Source organism: Oncorhynchus mykiss, chromosome 13, assembly GCF_013265735.2.
Source record: "Oncorhynchus mykiss isolate Arlee chromosome 13, USDA_OmykA_1.1, whole genome shotgun sequence".
Taxonomy (NCBI): Eukaryota; Metazoa; Chordata; class Actinopteri; order Salmoniformes; family Salmonidae; genus Oncorhynchus; species Oncorhynchus mykiss.
Genome location: NC_048577.1, coordinates 31,579,542 through 31,592,105, shown reverse-complemented (window position 1 = coordinate 31,592,105; position 12,564 = coordinate 31,579,542). Strand labels below are relative to the sequence as shown.

The 12,564-nt window shown below is 41.1% G+C and overlaps 1 protein-coding gene across 1 annotated transcript; it reads left to right on the top strand.

Moving 5' to 3' along the window:
• Positions 1-934: 934 nt before the first annotated feature.
• tmem150b (transmembrane protein 150B) lies at positions 935-10,840 on the top strand. Its single transcript, XM_021557495.2, has 11 exons — positions 935-1,062; positions 1,240-1,309; positions 1,841-1,924; positions 3,435-3,494; positions 6,298-6,365; positions 6,444-6,571; positions 7,115-7,292; positions 7,596-9,804; positions 9,912-9,979; positions 10,150-10,209; positions 10,462-10,840. The coding sequence occupies exons 3-8, from the start codon at positions 1,860-1,862 to the stop codon at positions 7,790-7,792; spliced, it is 696 nt and encodes a 231-aa protein (XP_021413170.1). The 5' UTR covers positions 935-1,062; positions 1,240-1,309; positions 1,841-1,859; the 3' UTR covers positions 7,793-9,804; positions 9,912-9,979; positions 10,150-10,209; positions 10,462-10,840.
• Positions 10,841-12,564: the final 1,724 nt, after the last annotated feature.

The window sequence follows — 12,564 nt, the reverse complement described above, 5'->3', positions numbered from 1 at the left end:
CCTTTGTCCCACCAGTCTTTATTACCAAGAGTGTCATCGTATGAAGTTGATAATATTGGTTCAGTGGAACCATTATTACACTCATTTATTGCTTTTTATTTGAATGATCTAATACTCAACAGCAGACGCCCTGTTACAGCTTTCAGTCTGGAGAGAAAGAAGACTATAAGAAGACTATGTCCTGTGTTTGATATACTTTGGTTTCACTATGTTTGTGGATGTACAATATGAATTATGTATGACAGAGTTTATATTTAGAAAATAGGTACCTGAAATGGAAAGAAAGGGTAGTGTAGAGTGTGAGAACGAGGTGTGCAGAGGAAGCCCACAGCTTGTACAGTATGTTACTGGCAAGCAAGTAGTTGTAAATAAAAAAAATATTGTTGGCCACGCTGTTACCGTAATGTCTTGCATAGCAAACCCCTTCAAAAATGTACTTAAAAAAAGTATTATTTTAAGTAGAATAGTTACACATTCTAAAAATAATAGGTTTATTGTATATAGCGCTTTTCATTACAAAGATAATTTCAAATACGCTTTAAAAATAATACATTTAGGGTTCTGGCAGTAGCAAGTGATGGTGTTCCACTGCTGATGGGGTGTTTAGGCAGTTTAGGCGTATCTGTCTAAACCCAAATTCCCCAGTTCCACTGACTTGGGCATGATCTGATGCTCAAACATGGGCTATGTCCTTACCCTTTTTATTCAATGTGATTCGTGGCAACTTTATTTGAATTAATCAAAACACTGCCATGGTCAAAATCACTATCGGGTCACATCTTCACACCTCAATCAATACCGTCATCTTCGTACCAATCTTCATTATCACCGTTATAATAATATAAAATATCTAAACCCCGGGGCATAGCCCTGACCCAACGTAATACTTCTACCATACAACCTCTCTGGTAAAGCGAATGAGAAATAACTTTCTACTGGTGTTATTACGGTATATTTGACAATCAGGGCCAAGGGGGAGAGGCATTTCGAATTGAGTTAGAGGCGAAAAAATCTAGAGTTTGTCAGTTTTCCCTCCTTCCTTGTACATACAAGAAAACCTCTGTGAGTTTAAACCACTCTTTTACTAAACTTCTCTTGTATGTTACTATGACATCTTGTCATAGAGCTTGCGGGAAAGGTAATTCACTGTACTTGTGCATGTGACATTAACTTGTAACGTGAAACTTGTCAATGTATCTTTATTTGTGTAAATTGTGTCTTTTGTCGTTATTGCGGCAGGTAGCCTAGTCGTTAGATCGTTGGACTAGTAACCGAAAGGTTGCTGGATCGAATCCTCCGAGCTGACAAGGTAAAAATCTGTCGTTCTGAATCACTCAGTGATTTCTCAAGTGCTTCAATAGCTTCAAAATGTCCTTTTCACCTCATCAGCTTTGATCATGTAAGATGTGTATGAACAGATAATCAACCTATACTAATGTTACCGGACCTGGGTTCAAATACTATTTCAATTACGTTCACATCGACTTTAAATTAAGAATTAAGATATTTGAAAAGACAAGAAGTTGCATATTGGAATGTATTTGGATGTATACTTGGAAAGTATTGGCATGTATTTGAAAATGCTCAAATACAACTAAATACTCCAATGCATTTGATCCCAGGTCCTAGGAGTATTTAAAATAATGAATTTGCATTTTATATGAAATTATTTGACAATAGATTCAAGTAGTTGATTTGACCACATTATTTGAAAATACAAAAATACACAGAAAATAAGTATTTAAATAAAAAATAATTAAATACACATGTATTTAAACTCAGGTCAGGATACTACATGGCATTCAAAGAAACTACAAAGGAGTAATTGTGTCTTTCCCAGGTGACCTTAGTGTACCATTATGTGGCTCTGGGCACTGCTTCCGATCTTCTTGGCGGTGTTTGGCACTGTGGGCATATGGGTGGTGTAAGTATTTATCTGACATCCACGTGTGCTCTCCTCTTCAGCCACTTCTTTATTAGTGATAGGCAGAAGAATACTGTGGTCTCATGCTACGGCGATGAGGAAAATGTTCATGTTTACTTGCTTTCAGTAGAAGTAACAAACATAGAACACTTGTGCACTGAGTGCAAGAAACAAAACAAACATCAAATGATTGCCTCTGTCACCCTCCACAGGGTTTGGGCTGAAAGATGCACGGTGTCTTCGGAAAGTATTCAGACCCCTTGACTTTTTCCAAATGTTGTTATGTTACAGCCTTATTCTAAAATAGTTTTTTTTTTATATATTAAAATCCTACATTATGGGGCATAATGTGTAGCAATCTACACATTATACCCCATAATGACAAAGTAACCCCCCCCACGGAAATACCTTATTTACATACATATTCAGACCCCATGCTATGAGACTCGAAGTTGAGCTCAGGTGCATCCTGTTTCCATTGATCATCCTTGATGTTTCTACAACTTGATTGGAGGCCACCTGTGGTAAATTCAATTGATTGGACATGATTTGGAAAAAAGGCACTATATGAGGTCCCACAGTTGACAGTGCATGTCAGAGCAAAGACCAAGCCATGAGGTCAAAGGAATTGTCCATAGAGTTCCTGAACAGGATTGTGTTGAGGAACAGATCTGGGGAAGGGTACCAAAAAATGTCTGCCGCATTGAAGGTCCCCAAGAACACAGTTGCCTCCATAATTCTTAAATGGAAGAGGTTTGGAACCACCAAGACTCTGCATAGAGCTGGCCGCCTGGGCAAACTGAGCAATCGGGGGAGAAGGGCCTTGGTCAGCGAGGTGATGGTCACTCTGACAGGGACTGGGAGACAAGTCAAGATTGAGGGAAAGATGAACGGAGCAAAGTACAGAGAGATTCTTGATGAAAACCTGCTCCATAGCGCTCAGGACCTCAGACTGGGGCAAAGGTTCACCTTCCAATAGGACAACGACCCAAAGCACACAGCCAAGACAACACAGGTGTGGTTTAGGGACAAGTCTCTGAATGTCCTTGAGTGGCCCAGCCAGAGCCCGGACATGAACCCAATCAAACATCTTTGGAGTGACCTGAAAATAGCTGTGCAGTGACGCTCCCTATCCAACCTGACAGAGCTTGAGATGATCTGCATAGAAGAATGGGAGAAACTCCCTAAATACAGGTGTGCCACGTTTATAGCGTCATACCAAAGAAGACTTGAGGCCAAAGGTGCTTTACCTAAGTACTGAGTAAAGGGTCTGAATACTTATGTAAATGTGATATTTCCGTATTTTTGTTGTTGAAATTAGCAACAACAAAAAAATAATCCTGTTTTTGTTTTGTAATTTAGGGTACTGTGTGTAGATTGATGATGGAAAAAAAACTATTTTATACATTTTAGAATAAGGCTGTAACCTACCAAAATGTGGAAAAAGTCCAAGGGTCTGAATACTTTCCGAAGGCATTAAAATACTAACTACAGTTCTTGTTCTTGCCAGGTTTGGTATCGCTGTATCGAATGAGACTGTTAACATCACAGGTAGATTCCCTTACATCAGGTAGGAGTCACACTGGTCTTTCAATCAAGTCAATGTTTTGCAGTACTTCTTAACTATTCCCAAAGGCATGGATCAAAATGCATGAAGGCATCAAAGGCATGAATCAACACTATATAACTTTAATATTAAGATGATAACATTATTCTATTTGTATTAGTCATATGTACCGGATACGCATGGTATACATCATCCAATTAAAAACATACTTACAGGTTCCTTCTCGACAACGCAACAACAATAACAAATAATAAAATATAAGAATACCAACATAAAGTAAATTAATAAAATAAACATTTTAGCATACACAGAACAGCGTCAATTTGTCAGGACATGGACTCTACAATGTCAAGTTGGCTGGATATCTTTTGGGTGGTGTGAAAAACCCAGCAGCCTTGCAGTTTTTGAAACAATCAAATTGGTGAGCATGGCACGTAATACCATACCCCGTGTAAAGGCACTTAAATCTTTTGTCTTGCCCATTGGCACACATACACAATCCATGTCTCCAAGGCTTAAAAATCTGTCTTTAACCTGTCTCCTCACCTTCATCTATACTGATTGAAATGGATTTAAAAGGTGACATCAATAAGGGATCATAGGTTCACCTGGTCAGTCTATATCATGGAACGAGCAGGTGTTCCTAATGTTTTGTACACTGCTCAAAAATAAAATAAAGGGAACACTAAAATAACACATCCTAGATCTGAATGAATGAAATATTCTTATTAAATACTTTTTTATTTACATAGTTGAATGTGCTGACAACAAAATCAAACAAAAATTATCAATGGAAATCAAATTTATCAACCCATGGAGGTCTGGATTTGGAGTCACACTCAAAATTAAAGTGGAAAACCACACTACAGGCTGATCCAACTTTGATGTAATGTCCTTAAAACAAGTCAAAATGAGGCTCAGTAGTGTGTGTGGCCTCCACGTGCCTGTATGACCTCCCTACAACGCCTGGGCATGCTCCTGATGAGGTGGCGGATGGTCTCCTGAGGGATCTCCTCCCAGACCTGGACTAAAGCATCCGCCAACTCCTGGACAGTCTGTGGTGCAACGTGGTGTTGGTGGATGGAGCGAGACATGATGTCTCAGATGTGCTCAATTGGATTCAGGTCTGGGGAACGGGCGGGCCAGTTCATAGCATCAATGCCTTCCTCTTGCAGGAACTGCTGACACACTCCAGCCACATGAGGTCTAGCATTGTCTTGCATTAGGAGGAACCCAGGGCCAACCGCACCAGCATATGGTCTCAAGGGGTCTGAGGATCTCATCTCGGTACCTAATGGCAGTCAGGCTACCTCTGGCGAGCACATGGAGGGCTGTGCGGCCCCCCAAAGAAATGCCACCCCACACCATGACTGACCCACCGCCAAACCGGTCATGCTGGAGGATGTTGCAGGCAGCAGAACGTTCTCCACGGCGTCTCCAGACTGTCACGTCTGTCACATGTGCTCAGTGTGAACCTGCTTTCATCTGTGAAGAGCACAGGGCGCAAGTGGCGAATATGCCAATCTTGGTGTTCTCTGGCAAATGCCAAACATCTGCACGGTGTTGGGCTGCAAGCACAACCCCCACCTGACGTCGGCCCTCATACCACCCTCATGGAGTCTGTTTCTGACCGTTTGAGCAGACACATGCACATTTGTGGCCTGCTGGAGGTCATTTTGCAGGGCTCTGGCAGTGCTCCTCCTTGCACAAAGGCGGAGGTAGCGGTCCTGCTGCTGGGTTGTTGCCCTCCTACAGCCTCCTCCACGTCTCCTGATGTACTGGCCTGTCTCCTGGTAGCGCCTCCATGCTCTGGACACTACGCTGACAGACACAGCAAACCTTCTTGCCACAGCTCGCATTGATGTGCCATCCTGGATGAGCTGCACTACCTGAGCCACTTGTGTGGGTTGTAGACTCCGTCTCATGCTACCACTAGAGTGAAAGCACCGCCAGCATTCAAAAGTGACCAAAACATCAGCCAGAAGTGGTCTGTGGTTATCACCTGCAGAACCACTCTTTATTGGGGGTGTCTTGCTAATTGCCTATAATTTCCACCTGTTGTCTATTCCATTTGCACAACAGCATGTGACATTTATTGTCAATCAGTGTTGCTTCCTAAGTGGACAGTTTGATTTCACAGAAGTGTGATTGACTTGGAGTTACATTGTGTTGTTTAAGTGTTCCCTTTATTTTTTTGAGCAGTGTATAGTACAGGAAAGCACAATTTATAGTCCAATATTTACACGTGTATTGGTGAGGGGTGCACGTGTATAAATTGAGCAGTATAATACGAGTCTGGTAACAGCAGCTGTTGTGTGTGTGTGTGTGCTAAGGTGTGGAGAATCAGAGCAGGCGGTCTGTCCAGTTCAAGTGTTCAGCAGTCTGATAGCTTGTGGATAGAAACTGTCTCTGAGCCTGTTGGTATCAGACCTCATGCCCCGATACCGTAGCAAGCATGGAGCATTAAAGTTCACCCAAATTACAAAATGACATTGGTTTTCTATGGACAAGGTATGACAGCAATCCATGCTTTAGTTGTGTTTACCTGTCTGCGTGACAATGGTACTTATATTAGCTTTTTTGCGCTTCATGTCCAAATCATGTAGAAGCAACTTCATTGAGTTACATAAAATATTTTTTTGGCTTCAAATCATCCCAAAATAAGACACATTTTTTACATAAAGGATGAGAGGGGAAACAATAAGGTTTGTATTGTTAAATTAACCAATATACATTATGAGGTTGTTACATCTGATGTTGTGTTTCTAATCGTAGAGAATTGAAATGTGAATTTTGTGTTCCACAGTGAGTGTGGCACCTATAATCCACAGAGCTGCATCTTTGCTCAGATCTGCAACGTCTGTGCTGTCTTGGGTAAGTGAATAGATGCACGCACGCGCAGGCGCGCACACGCACACACACTTTTAATACCCCCTTCTCTCTCTGTGTCAGCCCTGTGGGTTGTGGTGATCCGGTTTCAGCAGGTCAGGGACTATGGTCAGAACAGCAAGGTGAACATCGCCAGTATCGTACTGGGCTTCATCTCCTGTGTGGGCATCTCCCTCATCGGAAACTTCCAGGTATCGTTTAGAATCTCACTTCAGTGTAAACTGAAGTTATCGCAATACTATCATAATATCTCTGTATTATTCTGATACAAGTCTTATTATAAACTGGGTGGTTCGAGCCCTGAATGCTGATTGGCTGACAGCCACTGGTAACCAGTTTATACAGTGCCTAGGCATGATGTATAAATAAAATGATACAAACCCCCCCAAACATCCATTTTAATTCCAGGTTGTAAGGCAACAAAATAGGAAAAATGCCAAGGGGGTGAATACTTTCGCAAGCCACTGTAATAGCAATAAGACAACTTGGGGGTTTGTGCTATAATGCCAATACATCCCGGCAAAGGGCTGTGTCCAGGCACTCTGCGTTGCGTCGTGTATAAGAACAGCCATATACCACACCTCCTTGGGCCTTATTGCTTAAATATCCTCCACCCCTTGCATGTACACATAGAAAGTTGACATATTGTTATACCCTGATAATTGCTGACAATATCTCCTTCATTCCATCTTCTCTCCCATCCCTCCCTCCCTCTCTTCATCCCTCTCTTTCAGCAATCTGTAGTGATGGGGATCCACTTGTTGGGAGCGTTTTTGGCGTTCTTCGTGGGCCTGGCCTACTTCTGGCTGCAGGTGTGGCTCTGCTACAAAGCCCATCCCTTGAAAGACCGTCACTGGGTTGGACCTCTTCGAGCTACATTCTGTAGCATCTGCACCGTCCTGGTCATCACCAGTATCCTTACAGATATAACACTGGGGCGCTCTCCATTCTCAGAGAATGTCTCTTCATGTAGGAATATATAAAGCATCTATTACTCACTTTTGATGCATGCTAAACAGTGTTTAATGCAAAATATATCAACTTGAATACCAGTGAAAATATGACACAAATACAGTGGAGGCTGTAGTGTATATTCCCTGGCCAGACTGGCAGAACACTTAGCTGGGAATGAGACTGTATACAAACTGTATCGTTTAGACATTGACAGGTCATCTGCTTGTGTTGTTGCTCCTTGACTGGCCTTTCCCTCCCCAGTGGCTATACTTCATAATACCGGCTACAAATCTGGAGCGGCCATTTGTGAGTGGGCCTTGGTCATGTCCTTCTTTGTCCTTTTTGGCCTCTTTGGGTCCGAGTTCCGTCACATCGACTTCCACCAGCTCACCGTGCAGAAACAACGTCTGAAGACTCAGAGCACCAACGGAGTGGTCAGAATGAATGATATTTCATAGTACAGCCGATGAGGCAGGTAGCCTAGTGGTTAGAGTGTTGGGCTAATAAACGAAAGGTTTCAAAATTGAATCCCCGAGCTGACAAGGTAAAAACAATCTGTCGTTCTGCCCCTGAACAACCCACTGTTCCTAGGCCGTCATTGAAAATAAGAATTTGTTCTTAACTGACTTGCCTATGAAGGTTAAAAAATAAATAAAAATGAGACCGTGACCATGCATTGATACACTGTTCATAGCTTAACATCTAAAGACACACACACACACACACAGGGTTATTTTGACCCAGCTAGTTGGGTTGCGTGAATAACCCAACTGACTGTTAAATAAACTACCAATGGTTAAATTAACCCATGGTTGGGTATTCCAAACAAACAACAAGTTGGGTTGTTTGGAATACCCAAACATGGGTTAATTTAACCATTCATAGTTTTTTAACCGTCAGTATGGTTGACCCAGCAGCTGGGTCTTTTTTTAATGTAACCCAGGTTATTTTCATGAGGCGTGGCTATTAGGGCCGTGGCTTTCAGATAATGATTTTTGTATCCCAAATCTAATTGTCTTGTACTGTTTTTCAGTCAAGCAGATCTAAGATTTTCTCCCTTTTGGCTTTATTTTTGTACCAACAGAAATGATTTAAATGAGCACATCAAGACATGAACACTGTAAACATATCTACACTATTTATGTAGAAGAAGATGTGATACAGGAATGGATACTTTTTCAAGTCATGAGGGTTTACACAAGTGTCTGATGAGGGTTTACGTAACTGTAAGTGTTTTTAATTTATTCTGCTGATGTTAAACAAAATGTAACTTTAAACATACTGTACAGAGAATATCGAGCCTTCCACCAGTGTCTGTCACGTCAAAAAAATAAAACATGACATTTGTTTTCTCAGTGCAAACACATTTAAAACATTTTAAAACAGCAGTTATATCAGATGTATTTTTTACAAACATTTAAACAATCAATGTGCAGTGCAAAGGTCCATATTGTTGATATATAGTACCAAATCTGTTTTCAGTGCTATTGTTAGTGTTTCTGAATAAATACGCACATTAGCATTATGTGTCCAAGCCTTTAGGACAAGCAGCCTTGGGTGTGGGTTACCAAAAAACATAAAGAATACCGTTGGGAAACTTACCACTTCCTGATTTACTCTAGGCGAGGGCTGTTTGCAGGGGGTGGCTGTGATCAGCTGTGCTGCCCTTCATTTTCTTCAGAACTACCCATTAAAAACGTTGCAGATAGACGTGGCATGACACCCAATTCTATGTGACATAAGTATAGCTGTTCTACATAACCAATTTCTATCTGAACGTTTTTTTAACATTGCACCCTCCTGAACACAGCCAGTCCTCCGCCGTTGCAGCCGCACAGACTGATTGACTGCCTGCCAAGGAGAACACTGCCGTTTTTGTCAGTCCATTTAGCCAGGCTATCGAGCTGAAGGTGAAGACTGACTGATTCACGCTGCATTAGAAAGACAGCATGCTACATGGTGTCTCAAGTCAACCCTGAGCATTACTGCAGAAAATACAGGTCAAGATTTGCTTGGGAGTAAGTAGTCTGCAGCATCTATTCACCTAGAGCCTACATCTTTTTTTCTGTTGAAAGGGGAGAATTTGTCTTCAATGTTTTGACTGCTGCAGTGGTGGATGTTATGTTTCGTTCCTCTGTTGTCACATAGTATTGCTTTCACTGTTACAGGAATCTGAGTGTGAGGGTGATGCAGAGGAGCTGTACTGCACTTAATCAATTCTACCACATGGTGGCACCACCAAGCCTATACTCACTTCAACATCCAACATTAACCTTTGTTTTGTTTGACTATTCCACTCCGTTGCCAGGTTACAGGTGCCTCTGACAGTTTCCTGTCTAAGGCTCTGAGGCAGGTGTCTGACATGCCCGATTGTAAAACGGTTTGTTTGTCCCGTCAATACACCTCAAAGATCATTGCAGACATCTGTGTTTCATTTTTCTGGGATAGTCACCATTTGAAGTGGCCTGGGGTAAGATGTTTTTATGAGTTCCTTAGTTGAGGACCTTTGTCCCTTTTTATTGAAATTGGTCTCAAGTGTATCTGGGTGTCTCAGTTGTCTCGTTTCGTCTTTCCCAGGTGATGTACGTAAACAAAAATCTGGGCGCTGCTTCCAATCTGTTTTGCACTGTGGGAATATGGGTGGTGTGAGTATCTAACAGATTGGTCTGCTCTCCAGCTACTTGTCTAGATAGAATAATAGTGTGGTCTTATGCACAATGAGATGGTGTTGATAAGAAACGTACTATCAGTGCAAATAACAAACAGAAAATCACTGAAGTATTGATATACTAACGACAGTACTTGTTCTTCCCAGGTTTGGTATCGCTGTATCAAATGAGACTGTTAATATCACAGCGAGATTCCCCTACATCAGGTAAGAGTGACGCTGGTCACTGTAAAGGGTGACCTTTACCCCGAATTCCACTATGTATTTGGACTATATCAATAGAGGCACTACCACAGTTAAACTGGTATAAACACTACCAAAACATGCTGGTAAATGTTAATGAGCCCACAATGCCACAATACCATACACACACGGGTGGCTCATTGTTTTAAAGTCAATATTTCATTACCAAGTCGTTTCCAGATTTGTAAATAATTTAAATGTGAATTTGTCTTCCAGTGAATGTGGCACCTATGATCCACAGAGCTGTATATTTTCCCAGGTCTGCAACATCTGTTCGGTCTTGAGTAAGTGAATTTATTCAGCACTTACATGTTGCTTCATATCACTTTATTATTCATTCTTGTCTTTCGTATGTAATTTCAACCTTCTCCTCCCTTCTATCATCCCTCCTCTACACCTCTCTACCTCTACCTCTACCTCTCTCTCTCTCTCTCTCTCTCTCTCTCTCTCAGAACAGTAATGTAATAATTATATAATAATTGAACATTCAGCTCTGACTGATGAGCTTTACATAAGTGTACATATTTTAAACCTATTGTTGAATAAACTGCTACTCTTTTTATTTAATAAAATACTACTAACTTTGATGCGGCATCTCCTTAGCTAAACCTCTCTGTTTGGTTTCTGTTGAGTTTAAGGGAAATATTGATGAGATTTTCCTGATCTTTGTTCATCTTTTGACTACAGCAGTGGTGGCTGCTATGTTTCCTCTCTCTGTAGGTTGTCTCATGGTATTGCTTTCACTGTGACAGGAATCTGTCGGGTGAGGGTGAGAGAGGCGCTACACTGTAGTTAGTCCATTCTACAACATGGGAGCACAATCAGGCCATGTAAGTCAGCCTGGCCTCAGAGCCATATGAAACATACTTAATGTATTTCTTAGCACCTCCAAGACGTATGATACCTACTAAATCAGAAACAAAAGGAGAGAGGGAGGTCAGTTGGGTGGGGGGTGTAATCCACCACCATCTAGCGATCCAAAGGTTGCGTGTTCGAGTTGAGTAGGGGACAACTGATACATTTGAGTTAACCCGTCCCCTAACCCTTATTCAAAACTTGAAGGAAAACTCCACCCCAAAAAGTATATTTTGGTATTTGTTTTATTAGTACATTATAGACCCACAATGTTTTGCTTGTCAGGAAATCTTCCCCGTGTGATGCATTTTGCATCCTTACAGGGATGATTTATGTATTTTGAAAGTTACATAGCTTGAAAACTAACCTGCTACTTAAAATCACCTAACCTTTGTCATTTTAGTTCTCCTAACCTTCATGTAAATAATCCTAACCTAACCTTTGTAGTTAGTTTCCCATCCAATTCATATGCTATTGTGCGACTGGGTAAGACATATGATACTATGCATCCTCTAATTTAGATGATAAGCGTTATTCCATTCATAATGTGACCTAACCTAATTAATAACGGAACCTAAATATACCATACTAAATGGAGTGTTTCACATTTACGAACGTAATCATATGAACTGAGTGGCAAATATTTTTCAGCTTACAATTTTGAACTTTTAAAGTACATTATACTGCAACTTTGTGTTCCAAAACAGAGTAGAGAACATATGCCATATTTAGCCCATAGCTTGTGTCTATATGGGATTAGATACTCATTAGAAGGGCAAAGAGGATCATTTAAATGACTTTAAAATGGGTGTCTAGTTTAATTTCTCCCAGGTGACCTAACTGGATCATAATGTGGTCCTGTGTGCTGCTTCCGATCGGCTTGGCGGTGTTTGGCACTGTGGGCGTATGGACGGTGCGAGTATCTGACCGGCTGGTTTGCTGTGGTCACCAATGTACAATGAAATGGTGTCTATAATTTTAAAAAAGTACTGTTGGTGCAAAGTAATAGACACAGGAAACGTACATTCTGAGAGCGAGAAACAAAATACATGAACTGAATAGCTACATTCTGTTGGTGTCAAACTCCACAGTATGTTCTGAAAAAAGTTTTATTTTCACCGAAGTGTTGAAATACTAAACACAGTTCTTGTTCTTGCCGGGTATCGCTGAGACTTCTAATATCAGAGAGATTCCCCTACATCAGGTAGGAGTCACACTGGTCTTTACAACACTGTAAAGGGTTTAAACGACTCCAGAGTAACGCAGACCTACAGTACACAAATCATGTTGCCACAAATAATCCAATTTAAATGGAGATCAAGTTTATGAATTCTATGACTGGGCATAGAGAGGAAAAGTACAATGGCAATACTTCTCTTTTTTTAAATCTTATTTTATGTGGTGTACCAAGTAGTGAAACTGTTTTGAAAAAAGAAGCAATAAAACTGGCCTTCTTTAGACTAG

What these genes read in the sequence shown, in the direction of transcription:
- tmem150b (XM_021557495.2), top strand. Translation starts at nt 1,860, where the DNA reads ATGTGGCTCTGGGCACTGCTTCCGATCTTCTTGGCGGTGTTTGGCACT. An exon ending in GGTAGATTCCCTTACATCAG is followed by an intron (nt 3,495 to 6,297) that starts GTAGGAGTCACA and finishes TGTGTTCCACAG; the next exon opens with TGAGTGTGGCACCTATAATC. An exon ending in CACCGTCCTGGTCATCACCA is followed by an intron (nt 7,293 to 7,595) that starts GTATCCTTACAG and finishes TTCCCTCCCCAG; the next exon opens with TGGCTATACTTCATAATACC.